At 45.6% G+C, this 20,326-nt stretch overlaps 1 protein-coding gene across 1 annotated transcript in view; it reads right to left on the bottom strand.

Annotated features, from left to right (window-relative positions):
- Positions 1 to 2,224: 2,224 nt before the first annotated feature.
- LOC139230424 (zinc-binding protein A33-like) overlaps positions 2,225 to 20,326 on the bottom strand; it is a 35,012-nt gene continuing 16,910 nt past the window's right edge. The window contains exons 5-6 of the mRNA XM_070862260.1: positions 6,509 to 6,624; positions 2,225 to 2,754 (exon numbers count right to left, since the gene is read on the bottom strand). Coding sequence (XP_070718361.1) covers positions 2,225 to 2,754; positions 6,509 to 6,624 — 646 coding nt within the window. The remainder of the gene's footprint in view (positions 2,755 to 6,508; positions 6,625 to 20,326) is intronic.

Genomic DNA, 20,326 nt, shown 5'->3' with positions numbered 1-20,326 from the left:
TCTATCAGCATAACCCTCGATTCCCTTCTCCCTCATATGCTTGTCTAGCCTCCCCTTAAATCCATCTATACTATTCATTTCAACCACTCCCTGTGGCAGCGAGTTCTACATTCTCACCACTCTCTGGGTAAAGAAGTTTCTTCTGAATTCCCTATTGGATTTCTTGGTGACTATCTTATATTGATGGCCTCTAGTTATGCTCTTCCCCACAAATAGAAACATTCTCTCTGTATCCACTCTATCAAAATTTTTCATAATTTTAAAGGCATCTATTAGGTCACCCCTTCAGCTATTTTTTTTCAAGAGAAAAGAGACCCAGCCTGTTCATCTTTTCCTGATAGGTGTACCCTCGCATTTCTGGTATCATCAAATTGGAGCCAGGGCCTTAAGGATGAAGTCAGAAAGCACTTTTAACACAGTTGACAATCAGAAAACACTTTTGGTATTTATTGCTCTGCAGAAAACTCAAAATCAACATTTCAGTGGCAGTAAATGGAAGATTAAGGAGGGCAATTCATCCAAAATATTTTCTTTGCACAATATCATCTCAACAATCATGTTTCTTAGCAAGGTTTGAAGGTTGTAAGTTACGTCTGCAGAACACATTCAGAACATGAAAAGACAATCTTTAGCTGATGATTTAAACTGATGCAAATCCACTTCAGTAATATCAATTTCTATTGCAATTGAAGTTAATTCGGAGTCAAATCAATAACATCACTGCCTTAATTATCAGGCTTTATTAATAGGTTATCATAGAATCATACAGCACAGAAGGAGGCCGTTTGGCCCATTGTGCCCGTGCAGGCGCTTTGAAAGAGCTATCCAATTAGTTCCACTCCCCTGCTCTTTCCCTACAATTGTGCAAATCTTTACGTTTGAAATATATCATTCATTTCTGGAAATTTAAAAAAAATCAGCACATGTCTATAATGGATGCCAATTGACAATATACTCAGAAGCCACAGAGAACTGCATGGACGAATCAGGTAATTTTCTCCCTCACCATCCAGCCATAATGCAGCAAAGAGCATTGACCACCGGTTATGGAGCTTGTCTTCAGTAGAAAAGAAAACTTGGCAAGCTACAAGATGGACTACTGATTCACTATCGCCCGCTTTGTGGTACTGCCCGAGAACAATTTAATTCCTTTTACCTCCAAGGGTCATCTTATGCCTTCAAGTCTATGTGGGTGAAATTGTTCTTCACAAAATGGATGGAATCATAGAATAGTTACAGCATGGAAGGAGCCCATTTGGCCTATCGAGCTTGTGCCGGCTCTCTGCAAGAGCACTTCAGCGAGTCCCACTCCCCTGCCCCTTCCACAGAATCGAATCGGCCACCCGTTATTCTTCCCGTTTCATGTACAGTTCCGATTATTTCAATAGGGCTGAACATAGAACAGGCAGACAATGCCAGACCGACCATTTAGCACTGCCGCCAAATTGAATTTCTATCCCAATGTTTGTGGGTGTAGGGGGCAAGCTAGCCATCCCGAGAATTTTGCAGGGTTGCTCCCAATCGTCCACCCTACCTTCAGTGGAAGATCTGATCTGGAGAATCCTGGCGGAGATTCAAGGCCCTTTAAGAATGTTTAAGAGGGAACTTTTAATTTTAGGCGGTAGCGTTTGAGAGGCAATAGCGAATTGGACTCCCATTATATGCCCTGCTTTATTACAGTTCTTCATTGTGGCATTGTCAGCCAGTGGCTCAGTGGTTAGCACCCTCGCTTCTGACTCAGTAGGTTGTGGGTTCAAGTCCCACTGCATGGGACTGGAGCATATAAAATCTCGGCTGACACTCCCAGTGCAGTGTAGAGGGAGCGCTGCACTGTCGGAAGTGCCGTCTTTTGGATGCGATATTAAACCGAGGCCCCGTCTGCTCTCTCAGGTAGATGTAAAAGATCCCACACTACTATTTCGAAGAAGAGCAGGGGAGTTATCCCCGGTGTCTTGGCCAATATTTATCCCTCAATCAACATAACAAAAACGGATTATCTGGTCATTCTCTGTGGGAGCTTGCTGTGTGCAAGTTGCTGCCGTGTTTCGCACATAACAACAGTGACTACACTTCAAAAAATGCTTCATTGGCTGTAAAGCCCTTTGGGACTTCCGGTGGTCGTGAAAGGCGCTATATATATGTAAGTCTTTCTTAAAACAATGGGCTGATCCACATATGTGAGTTGCAGATAAAAGCTGTTCCTCGTTAATAATTGAAATATTCCTTACAATTGTAAGGAGATCAGTTTTAGTGAATCTGCCTTGCAGCTAGTGCTGAAATATGGGTAGACTGTCTCACGGAACATGTCAGTGAAAGTGTACAGATGGGACATGTCGTCCGTATTGTAAAATGCCAACTGCCCCGCCTCATAGTCCAAGTAGATCCCCACTTGCTTGGGTCTCGTGCTCAGAGCGAGGTGGGTAGGTGGGGAGCTGAGAGCTTTATAACCATCCTGCCACCATAGCCCGATGGCCCACACTCCAGCCTTGGGTTCCAGGGGGAACGTCTCCTTCCTCGCGACGGACTCCCCAACCACGCCTAAAACCCAGAGCGTGCTGCTCCCCACCTTCACCTCCCAGTAGTGCCGCCCTGAAGTGAACCCCGTGGACCCCAGGACGGAACGTCGGTTACTGAATCTCTTCTGGTGGTCGTCAATCCTCTGCGCCACCGCCCCGCGTTTCACGTGAGTCATGTCATCGGAAAGCTCGAGGCTTGGATGCGCGGTTAGCGGATCCAGAGTCAGAGAACCAGGAGCTAAAAAACAAAATCAAAAGTTGTACTTGTGAGATAAACTGTTTGGGACCAGTTTCTTTGTTATAAAAAATCTAAATAGGTATTTTCAACTGTACCTGTGCATAAAACATAAAAGGTTAGTGTTATGTATTGAATAAAGAGTCTGACCGGATACTGAGAGCTCAAAGTAAGGTGTGACCGTAGTCCTTTATTGCAGATCTCCAGAGTGCCTCTCCAGCCTGTGAGGCCTCCTTATGTACAGGTGCTCCCAAGGGATTGTGGGATCCCTTGGGACTCCAGGGGATGAGCCCTCTGGTGGATAAACAAGGTATTTATAGGTTTGTATATATAACAGTTAATATGCAGGTACAGGAAGGCCAATGGAATCTTGGCCTTTATTGCAAAGGGATGGAGTATAAGAGCAGGGAAGTCTTGCTACAGAGTATTGGTGAGGCCACACCTGGAATACTGCATGTAGTTTTGGTTTCCATATTTAAGAAAGGATATACCTTCTTTGGAGGCAGTTCAGAGAAGGCTCACTCGGTTGATTCAGGAGGTGAGGGGGTTGACTTATGAGGAAAGGTTGAGTAAGTTGGGCCTCTACTCATTGGAATTCAGAAGAATGAGAGGTGATCTTATCAAAACGTATAAGATTATGAGAGGGCTTGACAAGGTGGATGCAGAGAGGATGTTTCCACTGATAGGGGAGACTAGAATTAGGGGGAAAAATTTAGAATAAGGAGTCGCCCATTTAAAACTGAGATGAGGAGGAATTTCTTCTCTCAGACGGTTGTAAATCGGTGGAATTCGCTGCCTCAGAGAGCTGTGGAAGCTGGGTCATTGAATAAATTTAAGACAGAGATAGAAAGTTTCTTAACCGATAAGGGAATAAGGGGTTATGGGGAGCGGGCAGGAAAATGGATCTGAGTCCATGATCGCATCAGCCAGGATCATATTAAATGGTGGAGCAGGCTCGAGGGGCCATATGGCGTACTCCTGCTCCTATTTCTTATGTGCTTATGTTCTTATTAAATACAGAAATTTCACAAAACAGGACAAAGTCCATTTAAACTGCTTGACTTCCAATAGACGCAATGAGGATTTGGGTATGGTAGCGCAGTGGTTATTTTCCTGGACTCGTAATCCAGAGGCCTGGACTAATGTTCCAGGGATGCGAGTTCAAATCCCACCACGGCCGCTGGGGAATTTAAATCCAGTTAATTAAATAAATCTGGAATAAAAAGCTCATATCAGTAATGGTGATCGTGAAACTACCGGATTGTTATAAAAATCCATCTGGTTCATTCATGTCCTTCAGGGAAGGAAATCTGTCGATCTTACCAGGTCTGGCCTATAACCTGCTCTAGACCCACAGCAATGTGGATAACTCTTCACTGCCAAACGGCCTAGCAAGCCACTCAGTTGTATAATGCGGCACACCACCACCTTCTCATGGGTGATTAGCGATGGGCAATAAATGCCGGACTTGCCAGCGATGCGCACATCCCATGAACGAATAAATTTAAAAAAAATACTATTGTTTGGGGATCATTTTAGCTTTGGGTGATAAGGCAAAATGGGGGATATCGATTTAACCGTTTGTTATACAACACATCCAATTTTTATTTCGGTTGAGTTCAATGGTAATAAAACTCTGGAGAGAGGCATAACGGGTGCCTGAGTCGATATCGCCCATTTTACATCAGTAACCAAAGTCACAATTACCCACTTTGGGGTAGATTTTGACTTTGTGTAACTGTGATAGCGTGTCGCAATGGAAATAAAAATCAACAGAGGTGTAAAACAGGTTCGCTGTGACCCGTTTTACACGATCTCACAAAATCAAAATCTGCCCCTTTGGCTTGTGTAATCGTACCTTTTGTCATCACGTTTAAGACAGTTCTACTCATGAATGGAGACACACATGGGTAGAGCTGTCCTCCAACCGTTAGAAATCTGTCTTGGGCAGCAGCACAAAATGGATGTTTATTGCATCGCCACCTGTTATACGCAGCACCCAATATTTACCTCCATTGCAGTCAACGATAACATTTATACCACAATGTTTATCCGATAATGGTCATTTTGCACAAGCTCACAAGAGGAACGCTGTCAAGCTGAAGCTCGCTTGCAGCCTGAATCGCATGTCTGGTTTAGTGTTGTTACAAATCGGAATTCCTTGGCACTTGCGCTAAGCTAGTAATAGAAACCCAGTTTGTCATTGATGCTGACATGGCTTTAGTATAGTTGCCCATGATTCGTGAATCCATCAACGTCAATAGTTGTTCAGCTCGCATCTTTAATGTGAGCTGTGAGGTTATCCACTTTGGTGGTAAAAACAGAGAGACAGACTATTATGTGAAAGGTGACAGATTAGGAAAAGGGGAGGTGCAAAGAGACCTGGGTGTCATGGTACATCAGTCATTGAAGGTTGGCATGCAGGTACAGCAGGCGGTTAAGAAAGCAAATGGCATGTTGGCCTTCATAGCGAGGGGATTTGAGTACAGGGGCAGGGAGGTGTTACTACAGTTGTACAGGGCCTTGGTGAGGCCACACCTGGAGTATTGTGTACAGTGTTCGTCTCCTAAATTGAGGAAGGACATTCTTGCTAATGAGGGAGTGCAGCGAAGGTTCACCAGACTGATTCCTGGGATGGCGGGACTGACATATCAAGAAAGACTGGATCAACTGGGCTTGTATTCACTGGAGTTCAGACGAATGAGAGGGGATCTCATAGAAATGTTTAAAATTCTGACGGGTTTAGACAGGTTAGATGCAGGAAGAATGTTCCCAATGTTGGGGAAGTCCTGAACTAAGGGTCACAGTCTAAGGATAAGGGGTAAGCCATTTAGGACCGAGATGAAGAGAACATTCTTCACCCAGAGAGTGGTGAACCTGTGGAATTCTCTACCACAGAAAGTTGTTGAGGCCAATTCACTAAATATATTCAAAAAGGAGTTAGATGTAGTCCTTACTACTAGGGGAATCAAGGGGTATGGCGAGAAAACAGGAATGGGGTACTGAAGTTGCATGTTCAGCCATGAACTCATTGAATGGCGGTGTAGGCTTGAAGGGCCGAATGGCCTACTCCTGCACCTATTTTCTATGTTTCTATCTTTGCATTATTCAGTAATGCACCTATTTGGTATTTTATTTTTTTAATTATTTGTTTCTGGGATGTGGGCATCGCTGGCAAGACCAGCATTTATTGCCCATCCCTAATTGCCCTTGAGAAGGTGGTGGTGAGCCGCCTTCTTGAACTGCTGCAGTCCGTGTGGTGAAGGTATTCCCACAGTGCTGTTAGGTAGGAAGTTACAGTACTTTGACTCAGGAACAGCGATATACTTTCAAGTCAGAATGGTGTGTGACTTGGAGGAAAACTTGCAGGTGGTGGTGTTCCCATGCGCCTGCTGTCTTTGTCCTTCTAAGGGGTAGAGGTCGGGGGTTTGGGAGGTGCTGCCGAAGAAGCCTTGGCGAGTTGCTGCGGTGCATCTTGTAGATTGTACACACTGCAGCCACGGTGCGCCGGTGGTGGAGGGAGTGAATGTTTAAGGTGGTGGATGGGGTGCAGATCAAGTGAGCTGCTTTGTCCTGGATGGTGTTGAGCTTCTCGAGTGTTGTTGGAGCTGCACTCATCCAGGCAAGTGGAGAGTATTCCACCACACTCCTGACTTTGCCTTGTAGATGGTGGAAAGGCTTTGGGGAGTCAGGAGATGAGACACCTTATACCTTATTATAAGTCAGGTAGGAACAGACACGTCCAATTTAGCTTTACCTGGATTGATGAACTTTAGCATCCGTCTCCATGTGATATACTGCAACGGTCCAACGAAGTCACCCAGATTCAGGTCAATAGAAACCTTTGGGGGTTTCTTGAATCTAATATCACACCTGCGCAAATAATGGGCTTCATGTTTATTTCTTACTGGCAATGAAATAAGAGTAATTTAATCCCATTGATGACAATTGTACCCTCTCCTTTTGTGAATTTAATAAACAGATTTAAATGTTTGCCTCTGCACGTCGAGTTTCCCTCTTTGATTTCGTCAGTCATATGAAGAAGCTATTTAAACCTTGCAATAGATTATAGTCCCTTCATTCTTGTGTGTACCGTAGAGAATGATGCCATTCGGCCCATCATGTTGGTGCCAACTTTTACTAGAGCTATCCCAATTCAATTCCCCTGCCCCGCTCTCTCCCCATAGCCCTGCATCCATCCCAAAACAATCCCATTACCCCGCTCTCTCCCCATAGCTGTGTATCAATCCCAAACCAATCCCACTGCCCTGCTCTCTCCTCATAGCCCTACATCAATCCCAAACCAATCCCACGACCCTGCTCCCTCCCCATAGCCGTGTATCAATCCCAAACTAATCCCATTACCCCGCACTCTCCCCACAGCCTGTATCAATCCCAAACTGATTCCCACTGCCCTGCTCTCTCTCCATAGCCCTGCATCAATCACAAACCAATCCCACTACCCCGCTCTCTCCCCATAGCCCTGTATCAATCCCAAACTAATCCCATTACCCCGCTCTCTCCCCATAGCCTGTATCAATCCCAAACCAATCCCACTACCCCGCTCTCTCTCCATAGCCCTGCATCAATCCAAACTAATCACACTGGCCCACTCTCTCCCCATAGCCCTGTATCAACCCAAACTAATCCCACTCCCCGCTCTCTCCCCATAGCTGTGTATCAACCCAAACTAATCACACTGGCCCACTCTCTCCCCATAGCCCTGCATCAACCCAAACTAATCACACTGGCCCACTCTCTCCCCATAGCCGTGTATTAATCCCAAACTAATCCCACTCCCCGCTCTCTCCCCATAGCCGTGTATCAATCCCAAACCAATCCCACTACCCCGCTCTCTCTCCATAGCCCTGCATCAATCCAAACTAATCACATTGGCCCACTCTCTCCCCATAGCCCTGCATCAAACCAAACTAATCACATTGGCCCACTCTCTCCCCATAGCCCTGCATCAACCCAAACTAATCACACTGGCCCACTCTCTCCCCATAGCCCTGCATCAACCCAAACTAATCACACTGGCCCACTCTCTCCCCATAGCCCTGCATCAACCCAAACTAATCACATTGGCCCACTCTCTCCCCATAGCCCTGCATCAACCCAAACTAATCACACTGGCCCACTCTCTCCCCATAGCCCTGCATCAACCCAAACTAATCACACTGGCCCACTCTCTCCCCATAGCCCTGCATCAATCCCAAACTAATCACACTGCCCGCTCTCTCTCCATAGCCGCGTATCAATCCCAAACTAATCCCACGACCCTGCTCTCTCCCCATAGCCGTGTATCAATCCAAAACTAATCCCACTGCCCCGTGCTCTCCCCATAGCCCTGCATCAATCCACAAACTAATCCCACTACCCCGTGCTCTCCCCATAACCCTGTATCAATCCACAAACTAATCCCACTGCTCCACTCTCTCCCCATGGCCTTAAAGTGGAACCTACAGTTCAACCTGAATGATCAACCTTTCATCGCAAACAGTGGACAACCATCAACTGCCTCAGAACCGGTCATGGTAGATGTTGCCATCTTCTCCATAGATGGAAGATTAAAGCATCCCCATCATGCGATTGTGGAGCCCCCAATCAGACCCTGCCGCACATCATTGAGTCCTCAGAGGAAATTTTGGCCTGGATATCTGACTTAGATATTGACATTTGATTTGCTTTGTTACTACTGTATGAAAGAAGATGTGTCTAATAGTTCAAAGCTGACTCCATATTGGTAACAGTTCTGAATTTTATTTAAGCAGAAGTGAGGCTTAATACACCCAGTATTTGAGCGGTTGTGAATCTGGAATTCTCCGCCCCAGAGGGCTGTGGATGCTGAGTCTCTAAATATATTCAAGGCTGAGATAGATAGATTTTTGGAGTCTAGGGGAATCAAGGGATATGGGGATAGTGCAGGAAAGTGGAGTTGAGGTCGATGATCAGCCGTGATTTTATTGAATGGCGGAGCAGGCTCGAGGGGCCTTATGGCCTACACCTGCTCCTATTTCTTAAGTTCTTATGTTCTTACGACCATTGGGTAGGGTTGTGCCTTTGTTCCCCCTGCAATTTATCCTCGTCTACCTGTTCCCTCTTTTTATTTCCGATGCGTGAACCCTTTAATGGGTTATGCGGCCCATTCAAATGTTCGCGCGTGCGGGTCTTTCTCATATAAAAGCTGGTGCGCGGCTTGCACGGGACCTCCAGAGTGCTGCTCAGCCACCCAGTTTAACGGGAACAGGGTGCCCCCTGTAAAATCCACTACCCCGAGAAAGGGCCGAGCCCCGACAATTATACCCCAAATCTATTCAGCCAATCATGTACCTTCCATACCCTTCATTCTACCCAATCATGGGGTCGGCACATATATATCCAGGCAGAGACAAGGCCCAAGCCTCCCTTATATTTGTTGATGGCCTCTCTACAATCTTCCCTTGTTCAGCAATTAATGGAGACATTGACACTAACATCCATTCAGTTGTAAAGAAATTTTAATTAAATATCATCCTCTTGACTAATTCTAATAAAGGAGAATTAAGACTATAGTCTAGCAAACTGAATTTTCAACTGCAACCTCGCAAAACTTTAATACTGAAAAATGATGATAGATTATATTTGATTATATTTCAGCAAATAGCCAAGAGTTCTCGAATACACATAACATACACATCGCCCCCTCCCTATCTCTAATCTCTTTCAGCCTCACAACCCCACGAGATGTCTGCGCTCCTCAAATTCTGCCCTCTGGAACATCCCTGATTTTAATCGCTCAACCATCAGTGGACGTGCCTTCAGCTGCCTGGGCCCTAAGCTCTGGAACTCCCTCCCTAAACATCTCCGCCTCTCTACTTCTCTTTACTCCTTTAAGATGCTCCTTAAAACCTACCTCTGACCAACCTTTTGATCATCTGCCGTAATTTCTTCTTATGTGGCTCGGTGTCAAATTTATCTGTTTTCTCTTATAACGCTGCTGCGAAGCACCTTGGGACGTTTTACTACGTTAAAGGCGCGACATAAATAAAAGTTGTTGTTGTTATTCTTGTTGGGATAATTGTGTGAATGGCTTCATGTCTCAAACTGTTCCTACCTCCCTTAGCTCTGCAATGACAACCATCACTCATCCTCCATCTGCACCCAATTGAGGCGAAGGCCTAAAAGCAGATTATTTTGAAGAACAGTCTTACCCACTTTGGTTGGAAAAAGCAGAGTATTTTTTAAACAGTGAGAGATTGGGAAATGTTGGTGTTCAGAGGGACCTGGGTGTCCTTGTACATGAATCATTGAAAGTTAACGTGCAGGTTCAGCAAGCAATTACAAAAGCGATTGGTACGTTGGACTTTATTACAGGAGGATTTGAGTATAAGAGTAAAGATGTCTGACTGCAATTATATAGGGCCCTGGTGAGACCGCTCCTGGGGTGGAAATTTGGTCGTGCCTCTGTTGCGGTGTTAACCCGGGTGGAGCGATAAATCTTGCGCCGCTAAATGATTTACGTCTCCAGCCGTAAAATTGACCAGCCGGACCCTGAGTGTGGGGTGGAGCGCTAAGGGAGGCATTCCACACCTCTTTTAGGACGCTAGGCCGGCTGAGCAAGTGAAAATCCCAAGCTAAACAGCCGGCCTCAGAGCGCCATAAGAGAGGCTTCCGTGGAAAAAACCCCGACCAAAAATATTCCCAATACAATACTGATGCCGCAACAACATAAATCGCAAAAATAAAAAAAATTAAGAAACAATCACACTCACCTCAGGTCGACATGACTTCCCTCACTGCGGCCGGTACAGTTCAGACCGCCAGCTTTCACAGGCGGTCACACAAGGGTGCGCTGCAAGGCGCTACGGATCAGGCAAGATTGAAATTTCGAGCCGGTGTCGCAACCGGGGCGTTGCACACTGGCTCGCCTCTCCCGGGCGGTACTGCTCCACGCTCCCGCAGACCCGGCACCGCACGGAAGCTGGCCGCCCGGAAATGCTACCCCCCACCCACCATTAGCGCTCCGCCGGGGCATAAACAGAGGCAGCAGCGAACTGAAGATCCAGCCCCTGGAGTATTGTGTACCGTTTTGGTCTCCTTATATACTTGCCATTGAGGGAGTGCAACGAAGGTTCATCAGACTGATTCCTGGGATGGGATGATTGTCCTATGAGGAGAGATTGAGTAGACTAGGCCTATATTCCCTAGAGTTTAGAATAATGAGGTATCTCATTGAAACATACAAAATTCGTACAGGGCTTGACAGGGTAGATGCAGGGAGGATGTTTCCTCTGGCTGTGGAGTCTAGAACCAGGGGTCACAGTCTCAGAATAAGGGGTCAGCCATTTAGGACTGAGATGACGAGAAATTTCTTCACTCAGAGGGTGGTGAGTCTTTGGAATTCTCTACCCCAGAGGGCTGTGAATGCTCAGTCGTTGAGCATATTTAAGACAGAGATCGCTAGCTTTTTGAATATTAAGGAATCAAGGGGTATGGGGATAGTGCAGGAAAGCGGATTTGAGGTAGAAGATCAGCCATGATCTCATTGAATGGCGGAGCAGGCTCGAGGGGCCGAATGGCCTACTCCTGCTCCTAATTCTTATGTTCCAACGATAAATCCAGTCAAACCTTTAGTTATGAAACCCTTTTGAGTCTAGTCCCTCTAAATACCCTCCTAAGCCGATATTCTTACAACTTGTCACACCAGTTTTGGAGAAAGGTCCCATACACAATACAAATCTATTCTTCTTGTGCGCGTGTTCACTAATCTGGAATGCATTTCCACTATTTATATCGACATATCTAATTCACGATCTATCAATCCATCCCTATTCATTGGAGCAGTGAGTGGGACTTGGGAAGACCAGAGGTCGTGAAACCCGCTGTATAAATGTAAGTCTGTCTTTTCTTTCTAAATCTGTATATGTTTTTTTTATTCGTTCATGGGATGTGGGAGCAGCATTTATTGCCCATCCCCAATTGCCCTTGAGAAGGTGGTGGTGAGCTGCCTTCTTGAACTGCTGCAGTTTGTGTGGTGAAGATATAGCTAAAGGTATAATACAGTTTAAAAACTATAGAAGGCACAATCTTAGAATAAGATGCCCTCATTTAAAACAGAGATGAGGAGTAATTTCTTCTGTCAGAGGGTTGTAAATCTGTGGAATTTGCTGCCCTAGAGAGCTGTGAAAGCTGGGACTTTGAATAAATTTAAGACAGAAATAGACAGTTTCATAAATGATAAGGGGATAAGGGGTTATGGGGAGCAGGGAAGTGGAGCTGAGTCCATGATCAGATCAGCCATGATCTTATTGAATGGCGGAGCAGGCTCGAGGGGCCGTATGGCCTACTCCTGCTCCTATTTCTTATGTAATTACAATGTCCTGCCAGTGAAGGCACTGTGACACTCCATTCCTCTCCATTCCCTGCCTCCTGTCCACCTCCTTAACCTGGACAACAAGAAACTCCTGAGTTCCAACCAGCTCTACCTCTCTGCTTCTCACATGCCATCGGTTTTCTCATTTCACTTTAAGTGACACTATCAAATCAAAGTATTACATAAAAATAAGGTGTGTGTAATGTATGCACCCGTGAGTGTGCTCACAGATTTGTAGAGCTGTTGCATTGTGAGTGGCTTAGCCAGTCACGTGATGTTCACAAGACTCAATAAAACCCCAGTCAGTTGGGTCTAGGTCATCCACGATGAGGATTGCGGTTGTGAGCCTCGTGGATGAACTGGTAATGTGTAGTGTGATTACATAAGAACATAAGAAATAGGAGCAGGAGTAGGCCATACAGCCCCTCGAGCCTGCTCCGCCATTTAATACGATCATGGCTGACCCGATCATGGACTCAGCTCCACTTCCCCGCCCGCTCCCCATAACCCCTTATCCCCTTATCGTTTAAGAAACTGTCTATTTCTGTCTTAAATTTATTCAATGTCCCAGCTTCCACAGCTCTCTGAGGCAGTGAATTCCACAGATTTACAACCCTCTGAGAGAAGAAATTCCTTCTCATCTCAGTTTTAAATGGGTGGCCCCTAATTCTAAGATCATGCCCTCTAGTTCTAGTCTCCCCTATCAGTGGAAACATCCTCTCTGCATCCACCTTTTCAAGCCCCCTCATAATCTTATACGTTTCGATAAGATCACCTCTCATTCTTCTGAACTCCAATGAGTAGAGGCCCAACCTACTCAACTTTTCCTCATAAGTCAACCCCCTCATCCCCGGAATCAACCTAGTGAACCTTCTCTGAACTGCCTCCAAAGCAAGTATATCCTTTCGTAAATATGGAAACCAGAACTGCACGCAGTATTCCAGGTGTGGCCTCACCAATACCCTGTACAACTGTAGCAAGACTTCCCTACTTTTATACTCCATCCCCTTTGCAATAAAGGCCAAGGTTCCATTGGCCTTTCTGATCACTTGCTGTACCTGCATACTAACCTTTTGTATTTCATGCACAAGTACCCCCAGGTCCTGCTGTTCTATAGCACTTTGCAATCTTTCTCTGTTTAAATAATAACTTGCACTTTGATTTTTCCTGCCAAAGTGCATGACCTCACACTTTCCAACATTATACTCAATCTGCCAAATTTTTGCCCACTCATTTAGCCTGTCTGAATGCAGGAAGAATGTTCACAATGTTGGGGAAGTCCAGAACCAGGGGTCACAGTCTAAGGATAAGGGGTAAGCCATTTAAGACCGAGATGAGGAGAAACTTCTTCACCCAGAGAGTGGTGAACCTGTGGAATTCTCTACCACAGAAAGTTGTTGAGGCCAATTCACTAAATATATTCAAAAAGGAGTTAGATGTAGTCCTTACTACTAAGGGGATCAAGGAGTATGGCAAGAAAGTAGGAATGGGGTACTGAAGTTGCATGTTCAGCCATGAACTCATTGAATGGCGGTGCAGGCTAGAAGGGCCGAATGGCCTACTCCTGCACCTATTTTCTATGTTTCTATGTCTATGTCCTTTTGCAGATTTTTTGTGTTCTCCTCACACATTGCTTTTCCTCCCATCTTTGCATCGTCGGCAAACTTAGCTACATTACACTCAGTCCCTTCTTCCAAGTCATTAATATAGATTGTAAATAGTTGGGGTCCCAGCACTGATCCCTGCAGCACCCCACTGGTTACTGATTGCCAACCCGAGAATGAACCATTTATCCCGACTCTCTGTTTTTTGTTCGTTAGCCAATCCTCTATTCATGCTAATATATTACCCCTAACCCCGTGAACTTTTATCTTAGGCAGTAATCTTTTATGTGGCAGCTTGTCAAATGTCTTCTGGAAGTCCACTGGTTCCCCTTTATCCACCCTGTTCATTACATCCTCGATGAACTCCAGCAAATTTGTCAAACATGACTTCCTCTTCCTAAATCCATGCTGACTCTGCCTGACCGAATTTTGCTTTTCTAAATGTCCTGCTATTGCTTCTGTAATAATGGACTCCAATATCTTCCCAACCACAGATGTTAGGGCAACTGGTCTATAGTTTCCTGCTTTTTGTCTGCCTCCTTTTTTAAAAAGGGGCGTTACATTTGCAGTTTTCCAATCTGCTGGGACCTCCACAGAATCCAGGGAATTTTGGTAAATTACAACCAATGCATCCACTATCCCTGCTGCTACTTCTCTTAAGACCCTAGGATGCAAGCCATCAGGTCCAGGGGATTTATCTGTCTTTAGTTCCATTATCTTACTAGTACCACCTCCTTAGTGATTGTGATTGTGTTAAGTTCCTCCTCCCCTATAGCCCCTTGACTATCCACCGTTGGAATATTATTAATGTCCTCTACCGTAAAGACTGATACAAAGTATTTGATTGTTAACCCTTTGTTGATAAACCAACTAGTTCTTAATATCAATGTGTTGCTATGAATGCTTAAGCAAAGAACCCATAACCATCCCGTTTCTCTAACCATTCCCACCTCTCTAACTATTCCCACCTCTCTAACCATCCCATCTCTCTAACCACTCTATGTTTGAAGCCCACCAATTAGGCTTTTGCCTCACTGACAGTATCAATACTATACTGGTCAATGGCATTTTATACGACTACCCACTGTTCCTCTTCATCCTCCCTGACCTTTCCACTGACATTGTCTCTACTCCACAGTTCACTTCTATGGCTGGATTTATTTTGTTCTTGGGATGTGGGTACCAAGCCAGTATTTATTACCCTAATTGCCCTGAGAGCATTAGGAGTTAACCATTCAGTGTGGAACTGGAGTTACAAATCGGCCAGACCATGTGGCAGATTGCCTTCCCTGAAGGACATTCATGAACTAGTTGGGTTTTTACAATCTGGTAGCTTCATGGTTATTTTCTGATGGCAGCCCACAAATTCCAATAAATTTTAAATGGTGGGATTTGAATTCACAACCTTTGGGTTTTAGGCTTCTGCTATAACCACTCGAATACCATAAACCAATAATAAAATGCTCATTATTTATACTGATTAAATATACACATTAGCTACTTGAGAAGTGTGAAATGTGCATCATCACTGGCTGTTTTTTCCCACTAAAATATCAGCCTGCATTACATCAGTCACAGCAAAATGTCAGTAAAGTGTGGCAGCCATAACTTACATTATCGTCGTTCTAGTCCAACCATATCACATGAGACAGAGTAACACTTGTACCTCTGCATGTCTTTTATTTGATTAATCATCTTTACTTGTGAAAGGCTGGGTATACAATGCTAACTCAAACATCAGAAAATGGGGCAGGCCTGTGTGGGGAGAACCTTCTTGAAGGTATATGTATAGAATTGATGACTTTATAGATAAGTTGTGTTTTGTCAGAATTAAATATTTTATGATTGCAACTTCTCGTGAAACAACAGGAGGTGGGTAGTTTTGAAATTGGATGGAGAATCCAGCTGCCCGGGCACTTCTCGGGAGCAATGGGTTAGGCCGGGTGGGGGCGGGGCGGGGGGTGCGGTGGTGGTGGGGAAGGTGGGTGAAAATGATAACACTGGTGGGGGAATCTCATTAGAAACAGGCAAGCTTTATTACAATATTAAGTTGAAGTTTAATATTACACAAATCTGCACACATGAAATTTCCCGTGATTCTCACCAGGAATGTGTTGTGCATTATTGTCAACTATATGAAGTAGCCAATATAGGTGAGTCACTTTGTATTTAAAGGAAGTCAGCATTTAAATGGACAAATCTGATTTTGGAATGTTGTAAATTGAATCTGCAATGGATGTGAAGATTTTTGTTATAGGGTATTTTGCCTACTCTTTTGTGCCAGGTTATTTTTGAGTTGTGGGCCAAAAGCTTTGGCTGTGATAATTTAGTTGCTGTAATTATAATTTACAGTATAGGCTATCCCATTGTCTCTCTATTATTTGGAGGAAGGAGGAAAGGAGAAATGTTGGACAGCTGAGATTACATTTGAGATGCACTGCCTGCACCCACTGTTACCACAGACCCATACAGGTTGAGGCCCATCTACCTTGGCATGTCACAGGAAATCTTTTCAGGCTATGCTTCATTCAAGAGGCAGTGACAGGGGTGTGTTATCTGCTAGAAATTGACCTCCAACCAATCTCCACCAAAGGAGCAGAACAGACAATTGTCATCAAGGTCATCACAGCCCTTAACACTTTTGCTTCTAGTTCATTCCAAGCTGCTGCAGAAACATTAGCAAATCAGTCAATCTATAGTTTACAGATGCATCAGTCAAGTGACTGATGGGTTCTTTGTCAAGGCAAACAGTTTTGTTACTTTGCCTATGGACAGCCCGCAGCAGAAGGAGAAAGCACTGCATTCCTTTGCATGGCAGGATTTCCCAAAGTCCAGGACTTCGCTGACACTATCCATGTGGCCCAGCCAGCTCCTGTACACAATTCCTTTACCTTCATATGTAAATAGATTTGACTCCAGAAAATTCAGTGGGGTCAAGTCTTCTCCATTCTAGTGGATATAAAGCCTGTGGTGCTGCATTTTCATCTACAGTTGGATATTCTTGGTTGGCAGACAGGAAGCAGAGAGTCGGGATAAACGGGTCCTTTTCAGAATGGCAGGCAGTGACTAGTGGAGTGCCGCAGGGCTCAGTGCTGGGACCCCAGTTCTTTACAATATATATATTAACGATTTGGATGAAGGAATTGAGTGTAATATCTCCAAGTTTGCGGATGACACTAAACTGGGTGGTGGTGTGAGCTGTGAGGGAGACGCTAAGAGGCTGCAGGTTGACTTGGACAGGTTAAGTGAGTGGGCAAATGCATGGCAGATGCAGTATAATGTGGATAAATGTGAGGTTATCCATTTTGGAGGCAAAAACACGAAGGCAGAATATTATCTGAATGGCGGCAGATTAGGAAAAGGGGAGGTGCAATGAGACCTGGGCGTCATGGTTCATCAGTTGTTGAAGGTTGGCAGGTACAGCAGGCAATGAAGAAGGCAAATGGTATGTTGGCCTTCATAGCTAGGGGATTTGAGTATAGGAACAGGGAGGTCTTACTGCAGTTGTACAGGGCCTTAGTGAGGCCTCACCTGGAATATTGTGTTCAGTTTTAGTCTCCTAATCTGAGGAAGGACGTTCTTGCTATTGAGTGAGTGCAGCGAAGGTTCACCAGACTAATTCCAGGGATGGCTGGACTGTCATATGAGGAGAGACTGGATCAACTGGGCCTTTAGTCACTGTAGTTTAGAAGGATGAGAGGGGATCACGTAGAAATGTATAAGATTTTGATGGGACTGGACAGGTTAGATGCGGGAAGAATGTTCCCGATATTGGGGAAGTCCAGAACCAGGGGACATAGTCTTAGGGTAAGTGGTAAGCCATTTAGGACTGAGATGAGGAGAAACTTCTTCACTCAGAGAGTTGTTAACCTGTGGAATTTCCTGCCGCAGAGAGTTGTTGATGCCAGTTCATTGGATATATTCAAGAGGGAGTTAGATGTGGCCTTTACGGCTAAGGGGATCAAGGGGTATGAAGAGAAAGCAGGAAAGGGGTACTGAGGGAATGATCAGCCATGATCTTATTGAATGGCGGTGCAGGCTCGAAGGGCCGAATGGCCTACTCCTGCACCTATTTTCTATGTTTCTATGTTTCTAAAGCAAATACATTGCAGTCTGCGTAAATCGTTGAAGGTGGCAGGGCAGATTGAGAAAGCAGTTAAAAGGCTTACGGGATCCTGGGCTTCATAAATAGAGGTATAGAGTACAAAAGTGTGGAAATTATGGTGAACCTGTATAATACACCGGTTCGGCCCCAACTTGAGTACTGTGTCCAATTCTGGGCACCGCACTTTAGGAACGATGTGAAGGCCTTAGAGATGGTGCAGAAAAGATTTACGAGAATGTTTCCAGGGATGAGGGACTTCAGTTACGTGGATAGACTGGAGAAGTTGGAGTTGTTCTCCTTGGAGATTTGATAGAGGTGTTCAAAATCATGAACAGTCTGGACAGAGTAGATAGAGAAAAGCTATTCCCATTGGTGGCGGGGTTGAGAACCAGAGGACAAAGATTAAGGGGATTGGCAGAAGAACCAAAGGTGACATCAGGAAAAGCATTTTTACACAGCGAATGGTTAGGATCTGGAATGCACAGCCTGAAAGGGTGGTGGAGGCAGATTCAATTTTATTTTTCAAAAGGGAGTTGGATAAGTATTTGAAGGGAAAAAAATTGCAGGGCTACGGGGAAAGGGCGGGGGAGTGGGATGAGCAGAGAGTCGGCACGGGCTCGAAGGACCAAATGGCCTTCTTCCGTGCTGTAACCATTCTATGATCCGATGGGGGCCGATTTTCAGCAAGGCCTCCGCCTGCCCAAGTACCGCCCAAAGTGCCGCCGATGGCCACCAAGGTACCGGACGGTACTTTGGGCGGGATATTCATGAAGAAGGTCCCTCGAAGGTCGGCGGGCGGCAAATGGACAACGTACGCCGCCAATTCAGGTGGCAGCGGGCGGGAGGTCTCATTCTCGGCGGCAGAGGCGCTTGCCGCCCAAGTGCCGCCGAGGATGGAGTCGGGCCCACGGAGGGTCGAAGACCTGAAAAAAAAAATATCCTAAGTAAAAAATACAAAATCTATCAGAAGATCTTCAGGAGACCCCATCCAGATAAGTCGCTGTGGAAATTTTATTTTTTCCAATGTTCACTTACCTTTTTTTCAGATTCTTCAGACTTACCGTCGGGGACAGACCAGTCTCCTGGCAGTGGTCCACCCCCGCTCTGCCGCCGAGTCCCGCCTACATCAATCTGGGAGCTCGGCGGGCGGGAGCTCAGTTGCGCCACTCGGCCGTCCGCTGACATCAGCGGGCGGTTCCCAGCGGCTCTCCCCTCCCGCCCGCTGCAGGCCATCTCCAAAGTGGCACTGGGCGGATCTTGCAGAGGAACGTTGGTGGCAATGGGCGGCAGTCAGCGGCAGCGGGCGGTGGGTTGCTGAAAATCAGCCCCTATGACTCCAGGGGTGCTCGACTTTCAATTATTCCCCGCTTGCAAACCCCTCCTCCTAAAGACTTTTATGCAACATCACGTTGCCTTTTTTTATTTCTTTAATTTGATTTGCAAGGTGTCCTTCCGATCTTGTATTCTGCGGTATCGTTTTCCAACATCAGTTGGGTGCGTTCTTCGTTAGGTTCCAATGCTGTCTGGTCCCGACTGTTGTAAGGCACATTGCGGTCACATTATAAACCAACACCCCCAAACTGTATGCTGGCAGGAATCAGGATCTCCCAGCTAGAACCCGCCCCTCCCCACCCCATGTAAATAATTTGTTGAATACTTGTGGCTAAATCATAAACATGTTGCTTAGGCTCTTCAAGAACCATAAAGGGCAGAGATATTTTTCAGCACATTTAAGATGCAGTTACACATAGCGACCAAATGCATTTCTTACGCGTTTAAGGGGAAGCTAGATAAACACACGAGGGAGAAAGGAATAGAAGGTTATGCTGGTAGGGTTAGACAAAGAGGGGTGGGAGGAGGCTCGAGTGGAGCATGAAGATCAGCAGAGACTTGTTGGGCCGAATGTCTTGTGCTACATAAGAACATAAGAATTAGGAGCAGGAATAAGCCATATGGCACTTTGAGCCATTCAATGAGATCATGGCTGATCTTCCGCCTCAACCCCACTTTCCCGCCATATCCCCATATCCCTTGATTTCCCCTCGAGTCCAAAAATCTAGCCGTCTCAGCCTTGAGTATACTCAACGACTCAGCATTCACAGCCCTTGAGGGTAGAAATTCCAAAGAGTCATAACCCTCTGAGTTAAGAAGTTCCTCCTCATCTCAGTCCTAAATGGCTGACCCCTTATCCTGAGACTAGGTCTAGACTCTTCGGCCTGGGGCAATAACCTCTCAGCATCCACCCTGTCAGTCCCACTCAGAATCTTGCATGTTTCAATGAGAGCATCTCTCATTCTTCTAAACTCTAGAGACAATGGGCCCAAGTTTCGGGCTGCGCCGTCTTGGACGCCTGTTTTTCGCAAAGTGCGCCTAAAAAAAACTTCCAGATTCTCCGGTTCCCTGCTGGTCCTCTTGGGCCGGGCATAGCGCAGCACGAACTGTAGGGGGCGGAGCTAGGTCCCTGCGCTGAAAACAGTGCTGGGACCTCTGCACATGCGCGCTACAGTGGGC

Source organism: Pristiophorus japonicus, chromosome 19 (assembly GCF_044704955.1).
Source record: "Pristiophorus japonicus isolate sPriJap1 chromosome 19, sPriJap1.hap1, whole genome shotgun sequence".
Lineage (NCBI taxonomy): Eukaryota > Metazoa > Chordata > Chondrichthyes > Pristiophoridae > Pristiophorus > Pristiophorus japonicus.
This window is presented reverse-complemented; position numbering and strand designations above follow the sequence as displayed.